Raw genomic sequence first — 22,023 nt, 5'->3', positions numbered from 1 at the left:
TGAAAAAGATAAAAATTCAGACAGTGTCCACTGTGACACAGTGACAGGATTGATTAGTAAACAGATCAATAAACATAGATTTACCCGGACAGATATGAGTATATACAGTAAATGCACGTGCAAACAAGCAGATGCATGCACTTATTGTCAAAAACACACAACTGATGCATTCTTCAGTCAGCAATGTCAGCTTGACACGCATGCACACACCTGCAGGAACACTCCTACCTCCTTGTTATAATCGACTCAAAGAGGACCTACTTGGATTTATTTTTAATGTGAGATTCATAATGTTCCCGATGATGCTGACATCGTGCTTTAAATGTAGTTATCCTGTGCTGACTGAAACGTGCATGTTTACAGCAGTTAACGTGCAAGAAACTAGTCTTGCACAGTGGGATAATGGAGTGACAGGGTTCATCACAGTTGAAAACAGCTGTCCGTGTGCACAGGCCATCCTGAGATCCTAAAAAGATTTTCAGATGAAAGAACACGTTGCTCTTAGCAATACTGTCTAGAACATTTCTTGCTCCACCTCTTCTTCAACCCTGTCTGTTCCCTGCACGACTCCAGCCAGACATACAAAAAACCACAAAAAAAATCCTACTGAGTCCACATCACACACATGCACACGCAGCCTCACACACAAGAACACAAATACCATAAAACATCCATGCACGCATGCACGTACGAACTATTTCCTCAATCCTGCAAGAGGAGTGTAGGATTTAAATGTATGTATGTAATTTAAATTTGTATAAGCTGTAGATGTTTTTTTGGTTTTTGGCGACGACTAGGCGACAAAAAAGTTGTATGAGTCGGTGGAGGGGGAGGGGGCCCTCCGTGTTCTGGTTACCAGCACCGACCTTTGCAGTGAGCAGCTTCGGTTACGTGCAGCCCGAGTTTTTCACCCGCGCTGAGGACAAAAGAAAAGAAAAACTTATTGAAGTTCGATAAACACACCTATGTGCATCTCCGATAGTTCCTTCACAATAAAAGCATCAAGCTGGATCACCATTTCAAAGCTTTTAACTTGAAGTAAGAAACGCCGGAAATGTCTCGTTTGCATTCACAACAGCGCTGAGACGTAAACAGTCCTTCACAGCGAAATGTCTTGAAGGTACAAAGTAGTGATGTGCGATACCACTGATTTCCTTTCCGATCCGATACCAAGTAATATTCAGGGTGGTATCGATGATACTGATCCGATACCGATACTTTGTACAAAACGGATTTTATTTATTGTATCTCAAATTATAGCGTCATAATGATTACAGGACATCAGAATACCTTCTTCTTATCACTTAATAATGCAGAGTTCATCATATAGAAATAAAAAAACTAAAGTTGTGTGCTATTTGAACACCTTGCCTGCCTGGAGGACTAAAGGACTCCATGAGAGACTCTCACCCTAGCAGCACCTGTCCCTCTCCTCCTCTTCAGTTCGCCTCAACATACGCTCGTCATATTTTGTGATATGATTTACTCTGAGGTGTTTGACAAGGTTAGTGATGTTGCCACAACCATACATGCCAACCCTCCCGATTTTTCCGGGAGAATCCCACCTTTCTCCAGATTTTCCACCCGGACAACAAAGTTGAAAAACCATATCGCAGAATTCATAGCGCGGCCCAGCCAATTCCAGTTTCCAACAATGACGGCAGCGACTTAGTTTTAATATTACTCTTATTTCTCTTTCTGGGTCGCAAAAAAACTTTTAACATATTTTCAGGTGAGAATGTAGCTGTGTAAACTTCAAATATCTGAGCCGACCGACACATCGTCTTCAGACCCCCGCGGTCTTTCACCACTCGGGTTAAACATGATGTACAAGTCACTTTGATAACTTAAAAATGTTCTTGTTTGGCTTTTTCAGTGTTTTATTTGTTCGTGAGTAAATCGGTTTGGCTGAGATTAAAGTTATTAGATTAGATTAAATTAAATTAAACTTTATTATTCCCTCGGGAGGGTTCCTCCGGGGTTTTCACACAGCTGAATAAACGTCAAACAGAAAATGATTAAACAGAAGAGTTTACGTCAGTGTCCGGTTATATTTTAGACAGCAAGGAGCAGACGGCAGAGTTTCACTCCACCGAGGGAGCTCGTGACGTACTACCCGGCTTTCTTTAGACCGCGAAGGCCGGTCCTCAGGTGGAAGCAGCCTCTGAATTTGGACACCCCCGCTGTTTCCGGGCCGGCCAATAATAACGGTGACATTTAACGTATTTTATCCGATAAATAAACCCTGTAAAATATTTTTATCCGCCCAAACAGCCCTTTTGAATGTCTCCCTAATTCTGAGGTCTCAAGGTTGGCAAGTATGGCCACAACACCTCACTTTTTTTTGCCACATTTATTGCAAACCACGGCTCAGCTGTTTGTGGAGGTAAAATACATCCGCACAAATACGCTCAGCCATTGTTGTGAGTGCGCACGCCAAGGGGCTGCGAGACATTTATACAGCCGTATTTCGCACATGACTATGAAAGGCGGAAGAGGAAGTAGTTCCTTTGAATGTAGGCAATCCGAATGTTATAGTTTCTTTCCACTGTGTTCCTGTTAATGATAAACTACAAATTTACTCTAAATTACTAAAATATCGATATTTTAATGTGAGAATCGATTCTAGAACATAAATGATTGGTATCGGAGGAATCGATATTTCAGGATCGATCCGCACATCACTAGTACAAAGACGGGAGGAGACAGACGGGAGTTTGTGGCACAACACTGGCACGTGCTGACCGTGACCGACCGGTTTTTCGAGCACGAGCAGCATTAGAGTGATGATGGGTGTAAAAAAACAATGAGCACGATTTTTCACGTAGATTGCACTATGCATACTGTACATTATTATATTAATGTACAGTATGCATAGAGATATGTGAAGTGAATTTCAAGTGCATATAGGCTAAATATTAAAAGGCCGCTTTATGAGTTCACCTAAAATAAAAGTATTCATGCAGAACAGTCAGTTTTACTAGTTCACCGGTTGTTGTTTATGAGAAGTGATAGAGGAAAGCTCATGACGTCCCTAAATTAAAATCCAATTTAGTCAAATTATCTGTGCAGATGAGTGAAAAGGAGATATATTCACCAGACCAAAGGTAGCTTTCAATAAAATGGGTCTCATATATTAACTGTAGAGCATGATGAGGAAATGGTCAGTGTGCAGTCACTGACTCAACGATTCAATTAATCTATTCAGAGAGCTCAGGATAACTTGACTAAAAGATGAAGATGGACTGGACCTTTCAACAGGACGATGAAAATTTACAAATAAATAGTATCAAAAAAGATCAAAGGAAATCCTTTTCAAAAATCCCATTAAAACTTTGAGCGAAAACCCTTAAACACTCTTGCACAGAGACGATTTTCATGGACCGGTTTTCAGTTTGTGTTATGCGTATAAGGGGGTGATGTTGTTTACTACCAGTGGTGTACTTAACCTTTCTCACAAAATACACTGATACTCATCCAGATACGTTCAACAAGCTGGCAGTTTCATTTTCCCATGACGTCATCACTAAATATAGTTATTATTGTGTTTTTTGTAATGGTAGACAAAGTGTTTGTGGTTTGGTAATAGAGCAGCAGCTATTGGGCAATGCTAAGAAAATGCAAAAAGCACACCCAAGATAGAGCAATACTTTTTAATACTTAATAGTTTTTTGTATTCACATGCAGGACTCACATGCACAACAGTGTGTCAGTGCTGTAAATGTTACGCTTTTCTGCTGGTGAGCACTTGTTATTACACAATGAACCATCTGAATACACCAACAATGGCAGTGAAGAAGAAGAAGGCCGCATTCAGGCTTATTCAGTTATCACTGTCGGGCCTTGCTGGACATGTAACCTCTAACGCATCTTAATTGTTGCAAACAAGCTAGACTCAAAACTGAATGTTGTTCCCGGTTAAGCATTAAATTTGAACAGGTTCAGTAGATTATTTCATTTTGATGTCATCCTGTAGAGATATTTCCTAAAACAGTTATACAGAATGTAAAAATATGTTTTGACAGTTTGTCATTACTTAAACCTCATATGTAAAAAACAATTTACTCAGTCTTGCTAAAGAAAAAGTAAAGTTCTGTATGCGTGCAACTGAAGAAACTTGTTTTGAGTCTGTGCTGAAATCATATTCAATCAGGTCATATGTATATAAGAAAAATGTCCTGCCCATAGTTTGAACTGTACATGAGGATTGATTTGATTCAGAAATCAGTTTAAGGGTCAGGATACGCTTCATGGTCATGAAGCATATGCATGTGCTGTTTTATACAGGATCTGTCTCTGACATGTGTAGTGTAGAGACATCCTGATTCATGTGTAGGTTGCGGGGAAATTTCGGCACATAATTGATTTGTCATTTTATTACAAAACTGATACAGCAGTGGTTTGTGTGTGGGTGAACAAGCAGGTAAACCCACAGTGTGTGTGTGTGTGTAAGTGAGTTCATTGTGGAAAGCGTAGTGACAGTTTCCGCACAGTTTTGGTGAAAGTGTCTGATTTCGGTTTGGTTGTCCTACTAGACTATAGATTGTACATTTTTATTACAATTGTAATAATTTTAAAGATTTTAATCCAATCTTGTCTATAAGTCTATGAATGATCAGGTTACCTACAGTTTAACTACATTATACATGTTTTAGGGTTTACATCATTTTATCTTGTTCAGTCCGTAGCTGGTTTCCTTTTTGTTTTTGAGTTTTTGATTTTCCTTTCCTCAAAATCTTCTTGCTGGGAACTTTGAGTACACATAACCAGATTAACGCAATCATGCTTTTGTTTCTTTTGTTCTCCTGCAGCAAATCTGATAGTTTACAAAAACTGGTTTGTACTAGTTCATAGACTGTTAGTCAGTGTGTTCGTTGTGTGTTTCTGTCAGAAGCTACAACGTCAGCATATACATATACAGTCCATACCTTTACCGTATAAACCTATGTGACTGTAAGACATCAATATTTCATCTCATACAACCCCTTAACCTACTCCAAGGAAAAGTGCTTGTTCAGCACTTTTAAGTAGCTGAGACATTTTAATTTTAACTGCATTTAATGACACTCTGACGTAACAGGCGATAAAGGACAGATTTAAGGCTGATGAAAGTGTAATGGGTCTAGGTGTTCCAACTCAAGGTTAATCAGTGATGTTTCTATGAGTACAGCTTTCACTGACCTACATGCAAAACCACTCTAAGGGGCACAGAGGTTAAAAAGCGACTGTGCACAATGAACCAAAGTGAGACTTCCTCTGCAGTTGGGGCGTCAATGTCTGGGAAATGTTTGTGGTTAAAAAAAAGAAAGGAGATAAAATATGCGTCATTTCTTGTGTATTTCCTGTCTAAAATTCAAGTGAATTGTTTTGCAGTAATTTTACTTTTTAAAATATCAAAACAAACATTAGATGACATGTGTTATAAAAAAGAAATGCTATTTTTCTCATATATACCATGCTTATACAACAAAACAACTGAGATATCAGTGAGGGTGGTTTCTGTCTGAGCAGCAGGGTTGGAAAAACCCCAGACTATTCTAATAGTTGTCAAACTACGTCTTTATTGATATATAAATTTATTGGCAATCATGACTTTATTGCATTACTTTATTGGACTTTGATGTCATCTTGTGATGTTGCACCCTTTGTTCTAAATTGTTTGGTATTGTCGTGTGGCTTATTTCGTGACACGTGATCGTCTCCTCCATTATGTGCATAATGCCTGTATGAATGTGCAGAAACATTATGGATGCACACTCACAGCACTTTTCATTTTGTATGTCGTTAGAAATTAATTGCAAATAATCACAGAAGCAACTGTTGTTGTTGATGATGAATTGAATTGAATTGAATTGAATTGCATTGCTATGTGCTGCCTGTGCTACAGTCTGCTAGAGTTCATTTCAAAGGTTGGCTCTTTTCCTACATTCTGGCTAACAGGTTCTGGTGGCCTGCCAAAACCAATACTGACTTAGCAGAGTGAACATTTTTTGCACTTTAGACCAGATTGTACTTTACTTAGCAGAATCCAAGGCCACCTCTGTGCTCCCTGTCAATTTTTGCTGTCACAGTACAGTCTTCCACAGACAGCCATAAAAGCTACACACGTCTTTCTACAAGTAAATGACCCAGTGGAAAAATGCTGCATCAGTTTACATTGTTAAGTGAGTTAGGTAATCTTCAATGTCACATAAGGCCAGATACATTAATGACTAAAATGCAGCAGGAATAAAGTGCAGCATGAATATGTAAAGAGCGTACTTGTTTAGTCATTTCCCCAGTAAAGCAGTAATATGAAACTAGAACTACAGAATCATCCTCTTAAATATAAAAGTTTAATAAGCAGGGCAATTGTGTTTTTAATTTGTTTAAATATTGAAAACATACTATAGATTTAATATCAAAGTTTAAAGGTGTATTTCGTAGGATTATGTGGTCTGGAATTTGTGTGGGTCAGTGACCTACTGTAACGCTGACTCAGAGCTGAACAAACTTTGGAAATTTATTCTCCTTTGTGTGGGGGACACACATCCCCCGTATCACACTCGAGGTCAGAAGCCAGTGCTTCACTATCCTGCAGTTCATTCTGCTCCACTATCACTGCATGCAGTTCACATACAGTAGCTGCAGTGATTGCACTCAGTTTAAACTCACAAAAGCTTATCAGAGGAAAAGTGTGTCATTATGTAGAGTAGAAAAAAACCAGCTGAGAAAGTCCTCTTGCATTGTAAAAGTTCACTTTTGCATCATCCTTGCTTAAGTTCCAGTACTGCACAGTGCCTTTCCAGAAGTATGATGTGTCCATCCAGATGCATGCCTGCAAATCAATATGTTTTGCCAGAAAAGTGAAAAGATACACCTCAAAAATTTTAAGCAAGAATGAAATATGCATGTTGAATCCAGCATCTAATAAAACTCTGTTTTGTTGGTATTCCTTTCAAACATATGTGAGACTGAAACTACTGGCAAATACTGGTCACCATCCGCTGTGAAGTTGCTTCAGGGGCACATCTATTCCCAGTAAATTCTTGCTGAACGAGGATTATTTTTCAGGCCACTGGAAGTTCCCAGCCTCTGAAAGCTGTTGTATAATTTCCTGTCTGGGAAAAATTATTATCCTAAATAACTCTAAAAATAATATTCCCTGAATTTTTTCTTTAAAATAGGATGTGCTGTTCATAAGACAATGCTATTGTTTACATTTATCTTAAATAAGTTTGTTGTTTGACTAAAATCTCCTATATAGAAGTTTTATGAAACAGTTTTATGCATTTCATTATTTTAGATATATACACAGAGGAGGTATATTTTTAATAACAGTTAAACAATTAGGAAGCAATTCTGAAATCTCTGCTCACTGCTAAGAACAGGGCCTACTTACCCAGAAACCAACTAAGATTATTACAAAGTGAACACAAGGAGAGATGCTGTTTCATAACTAAGCTCCACATTTTGAGTTTATCAATGGATTTGGTAAAGTACTGGCACCTATCTGAGAAGCAGTGGTGCTGGGAGCAGTAACACTGTTGTTTGAAAAGGTCAAGACGGATCTAAAATGTGTCTGCAATCAAATTAGCATAAACTAACAAATGGAGAGATGGCTTTAAAATATATGTTTAAAAGAATCATCACTTACTTGATAAAATAGATTCTTTGATTCAATGTCTGTAGATTCTATGTACTATAATATAGAGATAAGAGATAGAGATAACTCTTTATTGTCATTGCACAGTCATACATAGTACAATAAAATTGGAAAACTGTCCTACGTCGGCACTACATATAACACAACACGACACGATATGACACATCACAACGCAACACAAACAACACAACACAGTATATTAACTTAGTAATAAAAAAGAAGGGTAAGTGTATTTGAATTGCACTCTGTTATTATTGCACATTAATTGTTATTGCACCTTGTTATAAATACACCTTGTTATAAATGAAGGACCTGTACAGCGAGTGCTGTCATCTTCAGGGAGGGAAGAGGATGTCCAATGATCTTTTGGGCCATATTGATGACCCTCTGGAGTGCATTTCTGTGTGCTGTGGTGCAGCTGGAGAACCACACACCAATGCAATATGTCAGCACACTTTCAATGGAGCAGCGGTAGAAGACGGTCAGCAGCTCCTTCTTCAGGTCCATTTTTCTGAGGATTCTCAGAAAGTGGAGACGCTGTTGGGCCTTCTTTAAAACCGCAGAGATGTTAGAGCTCCATTGGAGGTCTGTGTCTATGTGCACACCCAGAAACTTGAAACTGGAGACCCTTTCCACACACTCCGCGTTGATGCTGACGGGCTGCAGCTCAGACTTCCTTCTTTTGAAGTCAACTACCAGTTCTTTTGTCTTGGTGGTATTGTGGTTCAGGTTGTTATCTACACACCAATCTGACAGCCACTGAACTTCAGCTCTGTACGCCGTCTCATCTCCCCCAGAGATGAGCCCCACCACGGTGGTATCATCTGCAAACTTGATGACTGAGTTGTCGTCTAACACAGTCATGTGTGTACAGGGTGTACAGTAGGGGACTCAGTACACAGCCTTGTGGAGAGACGGTGTTAAGGCTGAGGAAAGATGAGGCCCCACTCTAACTCTTTGTACACGGTCTGAGAGGAAGTCTCTGATCCAGCGGCAGGTGGTAGAAGGAAGTCCGATTTCCAGCAGTTTAACTGTTAGTCTGTCCGGGAGTATCGTATTGAAAGCAGAACTAAAGTCAACAAAGAGCAGTCTGGCGTAACGGCCCTGCACTTCCAGGTGAGAGATGGTGGCGTGGAGCGTTGTAGCAATGGCATCTTCAGTTGATCTGTTAGCTCTGTATGCAAACTGGAGCAGGTAGAGTGTGGGTGGCAGGCAGGACATGATGTGACGTCGGACCAGTTTCTCGAAGCACTTCATTATAACAGGTGTTAGAACAACTGGTCGGTAGTCATTGAGGCTGCTAATGTTAGTACGCTTTGGCAGTGGGACAATTGTGGCTGACTTTAGGCACGGCAGGATGCAGGACTGGGACAGTGAAGTGTTGAAGATCTTAGTGAAATATGATGTTGTATATTATAAAACTATTTCATGTTAGATGGTTTTCTTAGCCACAGCACAAAAACATGTTCAGACCATTTTTTTATGATTGACAAAAGTGCTGGTTTTTTTTACATGAAATACACAAAGTAACAATAATAGTCAAAGTCAAAGTAATTTATATAGCACTTTTCAAGACCCTCAAAGCGCTTTACAATTCCACTATTCATTCACACACTGGTGGAGGCAGCTACAGTTGTAGCCACAGCTGCCCTGGGGCAGACTGACAGAAGCGAGGCTGCCATATCACGCCATCGGCCCCTCTGGCCATCACCAGTAGGCGGTAGGTGAAGTGTCTTGCCCAAGGACACAACGACCGAGACTGTCCGAGGCGGGGCTCGAACCGGCAACCTTCCGATTACAAGATAAACTGCCAACTCTTGAGCCACAATTGCCCTGTAATGGCAATTATCTATTTTAAATATTTATTTCTTGGTACAAGGTTTGTTTGATTATGGTTGGATTCAGTCACAGTTTCAGTCAGTGACTATGCTACAACAGGACGTGTATTTCGACCAACACTTAAGTACTGATTTCTCGCTCAGTCATGGCTGTGAGTCACTTACACACCAACACAGTAGCTCCTTTGGATCTGTGTTTTTCAATTCCAGATCCAGTCTAATAACATATACTTAGGACAGGTCATAGGTCAGCGCTTGCTTTCTTACTCCTTGTTAGCATGAATATTTAGTCCCACGTGTAGGCCAGCCACATCACAGAGGAGAAGGTGAGGCAGAGCCAGAGGTCTGAGCTTATTAATCCCTTAAAGCCTGAAATTTGAAGTAATTGCCAGAAAGTTCTAGTCTTTTGCAAATGGAGAGTTTATTGAACCACCTGACAAATTTGTTTAAATATTAATTACATTTTAATTTCCATATACGAGTTTTAACTTGTATTGCATTTGCTGTATTTGTCTGACATTGTTTTAAAAATGTATTTAGGTTTATCAGGGGAGAGAAACTGATGATGTCGATGTCTCAAAAACTCACAAAAACTGTATCCTTCATTCCTAGGATACTATAGGAATTAAAGGGCTAATGAAAAATTGGTGATATGGTTTGTGAGATAAGGTTTAATCCCACACCGAACCGGATAAATCTCTTGGAGGGAATAGTGCTACACAATTTTATCTGATTTGTTTGCCTGCAGACAAAACTTGTTAAATATGAGCAGGACTGTGAAGGGAACAGTGTTGTGTTGTCAGTGAGCACTTTTATAGATAAATGCAACAAGGCTAAAATGCAGTTATGGCTTTAACATTCACATTGAGGGTTAGCTGACTTTCAACAAAAATGTGCAAAACATTTTCAAAAAGAGTGAGTGCCCTTCCTGCTACAGAGGCTTAGGGAATGTGGACGTAGCCCCGGTTTTCTGCAGCTTTTCAGTAAATAAGCCACATGGACAGCTTCCCAGGCTTTTGTTTTCTGAATTAATATGCTCAGCGCTCGCAGAGAACAACAAGACCACACTGAAAAGGATCACGCTTAAATCTAAGCATTACTGGAACCAGGGCTCGTAGCATTATGACCAAGGAGCAGTAAGGAAAATGCATAAGATGACATCTAGGATTTAGAGATTTTTTGCTAAACTTTGGAAGCTGAGTGTGCATGTAACATTCATGATTCTCAGAAGTTATATTCAAAGTAAAGATTGCCAGTATAACCGTAGGAGCCACAAATCAGGTCACTTCCTGTCACAAAACAACAAGGTCACTTAGGGAATTTAAATATTCCATAAAGAAACAGCTTTGCTTTTGTAGTTTATACAAATTCAGCACACATGAGATACAAATAAGTCCTCTGCAGTGGGACATCAGCATCTAATGAGCAACAATAGCAAAAGCAAAGCTGAATTAGCTCAGACAATTTAACAAATTCAGGCTAAAGCTGTACCTTACTGTGTACCATTATACACGGCTCATCGATGTATGAAGATATGTGCTAAGCTGCAAATATTCTGTTTAGAAGCTCAATGAGGGCATCTACTGGGGAGATAAGTGATTCACATGACAAAAAAAAAAAAAAACTTGCATCTATTCGGACGAGCAGCTGAGAAATCTGCAGCAAGGACGTGATGCCATCATGTCAATATGGAGCAAAATCTCTGAGGAATGTTTCCAGAACCTCGCTGAACCTCTGCCATGAAGAACTGAGGCTATTCTGAAGGCAAAAGGCAAAAGGCACGTTATTAAGTGCAACGAATAAAGTGGCCAGAGGATGTATACAGTATGTGTATTACATGCATGAGTAATTAGCATTTCCTCTGGCAGAGTCTCTTGTGTTCACGCTTAACAAAAATCATAGCATCTTTAACTCTACCACCTCCAGCTTTCTGCCTTACGTATCTTTGTCAGTGCCACTTTCATTTTATTATTGTCTCGAAAATTGTCATTTCACTCATCTCCTTCATTTCATTCCCGACACTATATGCATAGGAAAAAGTATAATGTCAAAGTATATCAACTATTGTGTCGTACAGTAAAGTCACACTCATATATGTGTTTTGCTCTCAGTCTGAGAGCGTTTAAATGTTTGTGAGGTTTTGTGAACCACGGCGCCACCTTCTGGCAGTCAGTTGTAGTCACCCATGGCAGATCACGTGGTGTGATCTGTCCGTGAGTAAACTGAGTAACTGTGTTTTAAATCTTTTTAAGAGTGATATTTTTTAGATCTGATCAAATGTAACTGCAGCCAAAATAACGGATGTTTAAGTGTGGAGTAAATCTGTTTCCTTTTGTATTCAAGTCAAAGCATTTGGTCTGTGCCAAGTGGAGTAACAGTATTGTCAGTAATGATGTTTGCAATATGTTTATGCTTTTTTACAGTTTTATAGTAATATGATAATTACTTTTTTGGGAGCTTCAGTAAAGTCAAGAAAAGTGCATAGTGTAAGCTCCTGTCAAACTTTGAAGATGCAAACTTCTCCAAAAACGAATCCTGTTACTTTATTGATTACTTGTTTTCAAAAGTAATTAGTTCCTTTATTGCTTAATTTATCGCTGTAGAAAGCAGTTTTATTCCCATGCAGAGAGTACAGCGGGCGCTAATGTTTTTGTCACTTTTTATGGAATCAGACTCAAAGTAATGTCAGTACTTTCAAGCTTTAAACGCTGTTTGGTCGTACTCTCTCCTGCACTCCATATTATCCATTCTTGATGAGCCACTCTGACAAACAAAATCGCGGTTTAGCGTGCTTACGGGAAAGTAACAGTAATCTAATGACTTTTTTTGTGATAGAAAACCCTTACTTTATGTGAAAAAAGTAATCGGATTACAGTAATGTGTTAGTTGTAACGCGTTAATGCCCATCTCTGGTAGTGAGCAATCCTTCGACCTCTGATACAAGACTGAGAACATGTGTTTCTGCTTGTCTTCAAATACAGGGTGATTTCACTACTATCACTGTGTGGATCAGGGGCTGTTTGTGACCCAGCAATTTGAGTTTATTTTGTATTTTTGATTCCTTATGTTACATAGGAAATATGTTTAGTTCTTGTGTTGTTATTATTCATTAGGATTTAGTTGAGTTTCATTATAGTTTTGGTTTCATCTATAACTCTGTAATTTTAAGTCTTTTCTTGTCCTCCGCGTAGTCTGTCTTATCCTCAGTGTTTTACTTTCAGGTATGCCTGTGCGTTAGTCTATCCCCCGGTTTCATGTTCTAATTGTCAAGTTTGTGTTGTCATGTCTATGTGTCTCCATGTTTTCTGTTTTATTTTGAAGAGTCTAGTGTTTCCATGTTCAGTTTGTTTCATTTTATTCCCCCCTGTGGCGTCATGTTCATTTGTGTCAGCTGTGTCTCCCCAGGTGTTCACACTTCACACACTGGGTTCTGACTGTCATCTGTGTTATTCAAGAATCTCCTCAGTCTCATTGACACACCTCCTGTAGAGGAAACAGAGTCTGGAAATGATCCCTCGTTACTGCAGATGAGGCCACTGAGGAAATTAAACAACCTTGGTGGCAGTGCCTGAGGGTTGGATGAGATTTGCCCTGAATTCCTTAAGCAGGAATTACACTTTCCACATTAATGTTATTGCTAACACAGACAGCATGCTAACATTAAACTAGCCAAGAACCCAGAGTGATGTTAAAGCTGAGTGAATGCTGACCCCAACCCAGCAGCCAGACCCTGAACTTCAAAAGATAATAAACAGATGAACAGTCAGGCTGCTGCCTCTGATTTGACCTGTTCATGTCCCTAAAGCAGAATCACTGTGGGGATCGCTTTGTTTCTTTGTGCTGGTTTTCATCTTTGCTTTCTGTTTTCAGCTTTTTGTTTATACTTAAGTACTAAGAGAAAATCATATGTGTGTCCTCATAAGGATAGGGATTTGGATTGATGTGTGAGACTGCAGCCTACAGGTTTATATTGTTTACTGGTAAAAATGGGACAATGCGTTTCAGGTCATTTTACAGAGAAACGTGAAAGTACTGTAATAAGTAGTAGTTTATCCTTGGAGTAAATGAGTAGCATCCTGCATTACTTTTAAGAAAAGAGCCCTGTATAGGACTAGCAAAAGGCATTTCGTGATTAACAACCTGCCACTGTGTGACAGCCATGAGCTCCTATTTGTATTACAAACAGGACGGTCATTCTTGTTTATATGATCTTAAATATTAGTTTGTGGCTTGCACAAAACATGACATTTCTATTTTGAGGCCATACCTACGTTTTTGAAACTGTAAAATTGTCATATTTGTTAGTGATTTGTTTGCATACACACTATACATACAATACTGTTGCATTCTTGCAGGTTATTGTTAATAAATTAAAATATATTTAGGGAGAATATGGGGAATGGACAGACCAAAGAAACTTGTAGTTCAAACAGAGTCAAAATGAAAAAGCGCTTTCTTCCTCTTCTGTAACGTATGCGTCACAGCTCCGCTCCGCTACCATAACAGTTGGGCCGACGTGGTCGGTCGCATCTATGGCACCCCACAAGAGCTGGAACTGTTTGATGGGGAGGCCGTTGATCAGGTCAGAGACATTTGATCAGGTCAGAGACATTTGATGCTAAAATATTAGCTTCACGTTATAACCATGTGAAATGTTCTTTAATCATTTAACCTACTTTAATGTGATATTTATTTACAGATTTTTATTTTTTTGTGGGGTATAGTTTTTAACTTAATTACTTTGTATTCTACTCTACTTGCATCATCATCATCTATATCATTAATCTGTTTTAAATTAGTTATTTGCCTACATTTTAGATCTCTGGAAAATTGATAACAACTACATCTATCAGGTGATATTTGGGACCTCCAGAGGGCGCTCTCTGATCGTCAGCCAGCCCACTCAGGTCTGGTACATTTACTGGTTACGCTTCCTCTTTGTTGACATGTGCAATGCTAATGTTCATCATCATGTGCTGACCTTTGGTCCTGCAGTGCAGGGCTCCTTTAACTTCTACCCGCCCCACCCTGATGCAGAGCTCAGACTGCTGAGCAGACGACTCAGTGGTAATGGGATTACGATCCCTGGGAGCTCACTGGGGAGTGTTGTTCATTTATTAAGGCAGCAATACAGATGAAGTTATTAATGAAAGACAGAAACACTGATTAATCTTTTTGTGATTTGTTGCTATATAAATAAAACTGAACTGATTAAACATCGAACAAAAAATCTCTTAAGAAAATAGCAAAGTGGGTGCACTGTATTACACTTTTTTCTTTTTTTTGGAAATTGGGTCTGCAGTTTACTGTTTTCCTGTGAACAAACAGAACAGTCATTATGTAAGATGAGTTTAGTTTGTTTCCAAGTTTAAATATATAATATGTGCTAATGACAGGTGGGGGTTTTTGGTATTAAATGAAAAGACATCAGTGAAAAAAAAATTGCACGTTTGCAGCTGTGAAGAAGCTGTGACATTTTGCACTTTTAATCAAAATCACACAAAGCTTATACAAATGGTTTTACTATTTTTATTTATGCTTTATGGTTGAAGGATAAAGTTGTATAATGTTCAGTGTTTTGTGAGCAGCACGTTTTTGACTTGATCTTTTTGGAAATTGGTGGCAATCAAGAGAAAAATCAATACACAAAATAAAAAGCATTTTGGATATTAGAACAAACGCACATTGTACACATGTGTACACATGGTTTTTATGTTACGTCCTTCACTGCTTTATCTTCTCAAACTGCTTGTATGTAGACCACTGGTTGCACGGCTGCATCACACAAACAAGGTTAAACATGCTGAAAACAAGTGGCTGCTCCGTCACAGCAGGTTTTTCATTTTTCTACTGAACTTTACTTCGTTAGAATTTGGTCACAGAAGTCACAAACGTTTGTGTTGACAGAGAAAAAGAAGGATGTTGCAATAAGATGAGAGGCAATGACGCTACTGCTCTTCTTCTGTGGTTTTCCATGTACGGTAGCTCAGATAACTGCTTCCTGCATAACAAAGTGTGGTCAGAAATGCAAAGAACTGAGAGGTGAACGAGGAGATGAGAAAAAAAGGGGGAAACAAAACAGACACAAAAATAGGCTGAAGTTAGATTTGGACATAATATTTGTATTTATGTATATATATATATATATACATTTTTATTTTATATATACATTTTTTCACTTCCATTTACAGCACCCAGAAACAGTCTACAGTACAACCCATTATGTTGTACATTTAAGTTCCCACATACATATAAACTTAAAATCTTTCCATTTTAGGAATATAAAGTTCTGGTGGAGAAATACTAAGAAAATTTCAGGTCAAGCTTTCTTATCAGTTTCAGTGCTGAGCACCAAGTTACGTACAGATTAAAATTGGAGTTATGCTACAGTCACACTGGGGAAAACAGCGGTTGTGTGTAATGAACTTGTAATTTTGGTGCCTTTGAAATGGTTGCTGGGACGACTCGGCTCAGGCATGCGACCACTTACAATCAGTTGCCATCTTTAAAGTGACTTAATAATGCATTGTACTGTATCATATCTGACTTTTTACACACGTTTTATTCTATTTTTTACTTATTTTGTCATATTTTATTAATTTAATTTACTTTATTTAAGTTATGCTTACTGATCTAGCTCTAACATTTGAGATATAAAAGTATATTTTGTCTTATCAAAACAAAACAAGACTTCAGACCAATAATCTCCATGGTAGCTCAGTCGCTGTGTTTGTAGAAATGCTGCATTTATAGCTTTCTGCTATTCTTTCTTTCTTTTTTGTCTTTAAAAAATAGTAGGTGCTCTTACCGCTGATGCTGCCCAGCAGTTATAGTTGTGTCGCCCCCTGACGTCCTGGTTGACGGAGAGAGCATCTACTACTGCTGTCACAAGATATAGTGCAGTAGCAATGCAATTAATGCACAGTGACTGATAGAGACAAAGACAGAGAATTACAGGTTTTAAAAACTATTTGCAAAATCCTGGAAAAATAGTTTTTAACAAAAAGAGTAAAGCAGCTTGTTTGTGCAGTATTTGCATGTGTCTGTGAGTTACCAGTGTGGTCCAGGGGACCTGTGGTATCCTGTTGTGGACTCCAGTGAGGTAAATTATAAACAGGCTAACTGTTAGAATCCAGAACAAGATGGAAAGAAACATCACCCAGCAGAGAGCAGGCAGATGAAAATAGTCTGTACCCCCAACCAGAATCCACACTAACATGCCACATATCTAGAAGTGAGGGGAGGAGAGCAGACAGAGTCAATACTGGCTGAAGCTCTAATCTCTCTGTATCTTTTGAATTCATGTATGATATAGATATGTCTCCAGAAATTGCATGTGGTTGGACTGATAATTCGTTGGCCAAAGATGACGTTTGTAGTTTTGTCTCGTTACAGCACACAGTGGATTGAAGATGTGTAGACTTTCAGCTTTTTTAAAGTCAAAAATGATTAAACCGCATAACTAACTGTATTTCATGTCACTTTAATCGCTTTAATTCTCCATCTCAGTGAGTGGGTGAGTGCTGTGGTTGTGAGTGACTAAATCTCCTTCCTCCCAACACTATTCCAATCCCCACCCTTCCCCTCCACGACAAAAGATTCTTGCTGGATGTTTCATATCACAGGAAGAAACTGTTTTCTGGTGTGAAGCATGACTGTGAGCTGTTTTGGTTTCCTTTGAAATCAAATCATTTAGTGCTCGGGAACTTAACAAAATAACCTGTTGTGTTACTGAAATGGTTCAGTGCACCTGCTGCACTCAGCCAAAGGTTAGGGTTTGAAGTTAAAGAGGAGTTCCTATGGTTTAATTTTCAAGTTTTATCTGCAAGCATTAGATCTAAAATTGCAACTAATATGCCAATCTGTATGGTCACGGAACAGTTTCTTAAATCTGCAAACATAAACCCAACCAGAAAGTTGTTAGGTTTTTCTTAACAACCTAACTGCAATGGTTTGAAATCAGATTATTTTAGCTCTGGCGTGCCCAGCCTCTGAATGGCAGACAGCCAGACTGTATTTAGAGTAAGGCTATCCTGACTTTTTCCTTCAGCTGATTTAGAAAGGAAGAGGGACAAAGAGGGAGAAAAAGGAGGAAGAGTTGATTTGCTTGGAGTTTTTTGGTCAACTTCCGATTTTCATAGAAACATAAAACATTCAAGGGAAATATAACTTTTCTTTAAAATGTGTAAATAGAAAAACTTCTAGAAAAACAATCATTATTAAAGCATAATTCAAGACCTGTCTGTATATTTCGAGTCTTAAAACAACCACTTATTAAGCTGTCTCTTCTCTAGCTGCCTGTGTGTTTCACAGCTATTAATGTAAACTTTTACCATAACTGTAAGTTGCTTTATATTTCTATTGATGTCTATTGTTAACATCCAAATTACCGCCCTTCCTGACAAGGATTCCTGAATGAATAATCACTTGCTTCTGGTCATTAGCTTGATTTTAGCAGTGCTGATAATGTACAAGGATAAAGGATCATAAACTCAAAAGTCACACTTACTATCTCAGCCTGGAGGAGAATTCCTTTGAGAGTTGTAGTGAAATGCTGGTCAAAAGCCAAGGTGGAGGTTGAGGTGTTGTAATCTGGTAGTGAGGGACTCCTGCGCACCGACATGGCAACAGGTCTCTCCATGATGCACTCACGCCGAGAGCCTGTCTGCTTTCACTGAGACTGCGACTGTAGCAGAGGAAGTTTTGTTCCTTTCCCGGAATCCAGCAAGGACACCCATCTATGAAACAATACTATAAACAAACACGCCATTGTCTCTTCTCATCTGATTGACTCAAGAAAGACTTTTTTTCTCTGTGTTAGGGTTTTTTAAAAGTTTACACCAGTGCTGAGTAAGATTCTTTTTTATGGTTTTAATTGTCGTTATATTGTCGTGTCCAGTAAAAAAAAAGAAGTGGTGTAGATTGGAAGGAAATAAATAACTTATAGTTTAAGGTGAGTAGAGTAAAACTGTGCGAAATGTGTTTCAGGACATATTGATTATAACTGCTTTGTGTTGATGATACTATATGATAAATGGCCTGTATTTGTATAGCGCTTTACTCAGTCCCTATGGACCCCAAAGTGCTTACACCACAGTCAGTCATCCACCCATTCACACACACATTCACACACTGGTGATGGCAAGCTACATTGTAGCCATAGCTGCCCTGGGGCGCACTGACAGAGGCGAGGCTGCCGGACACTGACGCCACTGGGCCCTCTGACCACCACCAGTAGGCAACGGGTGAAGTGTCTTGCCCAAGGACACAACGACCGAGACTGTCGGAGCCAGGGCTTGAACTGGTGATGGGTTATGATGGGTTGCTGGGCTGATGGTTGGGGGTTGCAGGGGGTGAAAGAGGGGGCACTGACAAGTCTTGTCAGTAGGACCTAAAGCGAACCGGAAGACCACTTTAATGGCTAAAATTTGACGTGAGGGAGGTTGATTACTGGTTTACCCAGGAAGGCTCCTTGGATGATGGCCACTAGTCTGTTTTACGCCTGCGAACAGAGTCACGGGGGGTGGGCAGGCAGATGAGTTAATGTGATGAGTTCTCCAATGAAGGACTCCAGAGAGAGAGAGAAAAAAGTTAATGTGTTGCACAGAGAGATGCGGAAACATGTAAGAAGGCAGTACAGGCAAGGAAGGTGAGAGATTATTTTCAAACTTAAGGCCTGCTGAGCAAGTAAAATTTTATAAACTAGAAACTAGAACTTTACTCGTAAAGTTCTAGTTCATTATTAGAGTTCTTAAATCAGATATTGGACCTAAACATGATGTATTTCTGATGTTTTTGTAAAACTAAGTAAACAAGCACTTTAGTACACGATGGTTCAGGCTGAACTGGTTGGTCTGCAGCATTGTGATGAAGTTTACAGTGATGCACAATGCTGCACTCGCAGGACAGCTGTGATGTTCATGGTTAATGTTAGGCTACAAACTTAGCAAATTAAATTTAAAGTGATGATGCTGATGCAGATTCACTCGCTGATTTCTGCCTTTTATGCTCTATTCTGTCTAGAGTTGGGAAATTAGTCACATAGTTTGTGTAACATCTGATATCTTGTTGAATTCAGGTCACTCAATCCACAAAAAACAGGAAGCTTCCGAGCAGTCGCAGCACAGATCAGAGTCTGTACACGATGAAAAACCTACTGGAGCTCACTGAAAACGTTATGTGACTTATTTCTATATAATTCTTTTCCCCTGCTGCACTTCAACTTGGGGTTCCCCCACATGCCTTATCCCACTTTAATCCCCAGACATCAGACATGTTAATGTATATATTAAGTTGTGATACATTATGTCACAAATCAAGTTTTGCTTGAACTGATCAACCACAAGTAAATATTCTTTTTTTTTGTTTCATAAATATTCAATATTCATCAAACGAAAATAACAACAAGGATTAGCTCAATGGTTAAAATGTTTGTTAGTTCACTAGACAACTTGGAGTATCTTAGAAAAACCGAAAAAGAACTACAATTCTACAAGTGGCAAATTCCTTGTGGTCTCATGAAGTATGTAAAGTGCATAGTAAGCACAATAATATACTACAAAACCTATCAGAGAGTAACTTCCTGTAAATGAATTAATGAAAAAAAGACTTTCCTGTGTCTTCTGCACATAGAGCACAGTAGAGCACAAACACTGAAATGTGCAAGCAATAAGTACACGAGTGAGCAGAAGGTGCTTTTAAACAGGAAATCTTGAAGCTGTATTGATTAAAGTCTTATCTTTCAGAAAGAAGAAAGGTTTAGGATCTAATTAGACCTGTTTTATTCTACACTGAGTGTGGGCCTGCTGCAGTGCAGTAAAACAAGTGAGTGAACGGCTTTGACCATAGGGGGGCAGTAGTTATGCATAGACAGGCAGAAAACCTTGCCTCGGAGGAAATAGCAGAGCGCGGAGACAAAAGGCACAAGGTGGAGCTCCAACAAGGCTCACTGGGCTGGTTAATTGTCTGCATGTTGAGTGTGTAGCTTTCTTGTTCAACACATATTTGTTTTTGTTGTTGTTGTTGTCATTATTGTGTCGTATGGTCAAGGTAACACTATTTGGTTAAATGAATGCTTTCTCCCCACAGAAGCATGCACCCCTTAGGCATGCTTGCGTTTTAGAAAGAGAGCAAATAAAGTTTCTAACCAGCGTCATTAAATGGAAATGTTACCAACAGTTCTATACTCTACTTTGTCCAAATAAAACAAGAGTACGTAAGCCTTATGTTTGTCTTTGGCTCCTGCAGCTGTTCCCTCCAGAATGGAATCTGTGATTGGAGAGAAGTGACTGGAATAACCAGGTGGCTTCAAATGAAGCCAAAATTAATAACAAGTCAACAAGATTCTTGGGAAACAGAATAAAAGAGGGAGAGGAGGATGAGGTTCATTGGGTTGGCTCCCAAGCTCTCTCTCCCCAACATCCGATGCAAACAGATCGACCAATAACCTTCACATTAAGATGCTTTGTGGTGCTCTGCTGCAGTCAATATCTAGGACCGTGCATTATCTGACTGGATATTTTCAAGCTTTATCTTATGCTAGTTGATAGACTAATTCTGCTCTGCTGGGCACATTCTGCTCCGAAAAGCAATATATCCACTGCAGCAATCTATACTCTGCATTACTCTCTCTGTCTATCTACATTTACTGAAGCAACCGGGCAGCTTTTCTTTCCTTCCTTGAGCTAGTCACTGACTACATGTAGCCAGTACAACAATAAAACTAACAGTGAGTGGAGGCTTTTTCTGTGTGTACTGTAGGATTGACAGATGTGGGCACAAAAGCACATTAGTATTTGTTTGAGGACAATGGATTTTCTATGTGAGCTGTCTAAAAGCTAATTATCACAATAGCTTTGGGGTCACTTCACTTTCAGTTTGTTAATTAAAAATGGAAATACAATCAGAATGTCATTTACTAATGTCAAGTTATGCTCTCAATTATTTCTTGAATATTGTTGTGCACATGAGTAAAAACTTACACAAACGGTTTTATTTTAGTGCATCATCAGTATAGTTCTGTGAGTTTATCCCCATTTCATAGCACACACGTGAATGTAGTCGTGAAACCACAGAGCCACTGTTTTCTTATATACAGCACGCAGAAAGCAAGCTTTGTAGCTAAGGTGTGCATTGCAAAATGTGCTGTCAGCACAGCGTCTGCACTGAATGTCTGAATAATGGAAGCTACTGTCAATGTGCTCACATTAGAGTGGACACTGTCCTCAGCCACACATATGGGGAAACCATGACTGGTGACATGACCAGCTGTTGTTGCTCTAAAGGTATTTGTGGTAGTTATCCGACTTCCATTTGCTGCTTTAACTCTTTTACCCTTCACCTAATACTCTGCATCCCAAACCCCCATTTGTCCCCCTACTAGCATTTGTAACAACACATTGTCACAATACACTGCTTGTAATGTACTGACCAGCATGAATGGGATTTTCTTTGCCTGGATGAATTTTAATTTTCATGTTTTGTGAGTAGGAATTTGGCAAAATTATCAAATCATTATTATCTTCTACATATTGCCTTGTA

General features: G+C 39.1%; 2 protein-coding genes across 2 annotated transcripts; one reads left to right on the top strand and one right to left on the bottom strand.

Annotated features, from left to right (window-relative positions):
* The first annotated feature begins 12,382 nt into the window (after positions 1-12,382).
* On the top strand, positions 12,383-14,604 carry LOC146622489 (zymogen granule membrane protein 16-like). Its single transcript, XM_085366814.1, is given in 5 exon segments — positions 12,383-12,395; positions 13,968-14,065; positions 14,283-14,390; positions 14,484-14,564; positions 14,566-14,604. Coding segments are annotated over 5 exon segments (339 nt in total).
* Positions 14,605-15,388: 784 nt separating this feature from the next.
* On the bottom strand, positions 15,389-18,139 carry cmtm8b (CKLF-like MARVEL transmembrane domain containing 8b). Its single transcript, XM_085365170.1, has 4 exons — positions 17,993-18,139; positions 16,538-16,711; positions 16,292-16,411; positions 15,389-15,518 (listed from the first exon to the last, which is right to left on the bottom strand). The coding sequence occupies exons 1-4, from the start codon at positions 18,122-18,124 to the stop codon at positions 15,432-15,434; spliced, it is 513 nt and encodes a 170-aa protein (XP_085221296.1). The 5' UTR covers positions 18,125-18,139; the 3' UTR covers positions 15,389-15,431.
* Between the last annotated feature and the right edge of the window lie 3,884 nt (positions 18,140-22,023).

This window comes from Diplotaxodon limnothrissa, linkage group LG11 (genome assembly GCF_057381915.1).
Source record: "Diplotaxodon limnothrissa isolate DT_005_m linkage group LG11, D_limnothrissa_male_GT1.1, whole genome shotgun sequence".
NCBI classification, from domain to species: Eukaryota; Metazoa; Chordata; class Actinopteri; order Cichliformes; family Cichlidae; genus Diplotaxodon; species Diplotaxodon limnothrissa.
The sequence above is the reverse complement of the archived record's forward strand: the minus strand, read 5'-3'. Positions and strand labels throughout refer to the sequence as shown.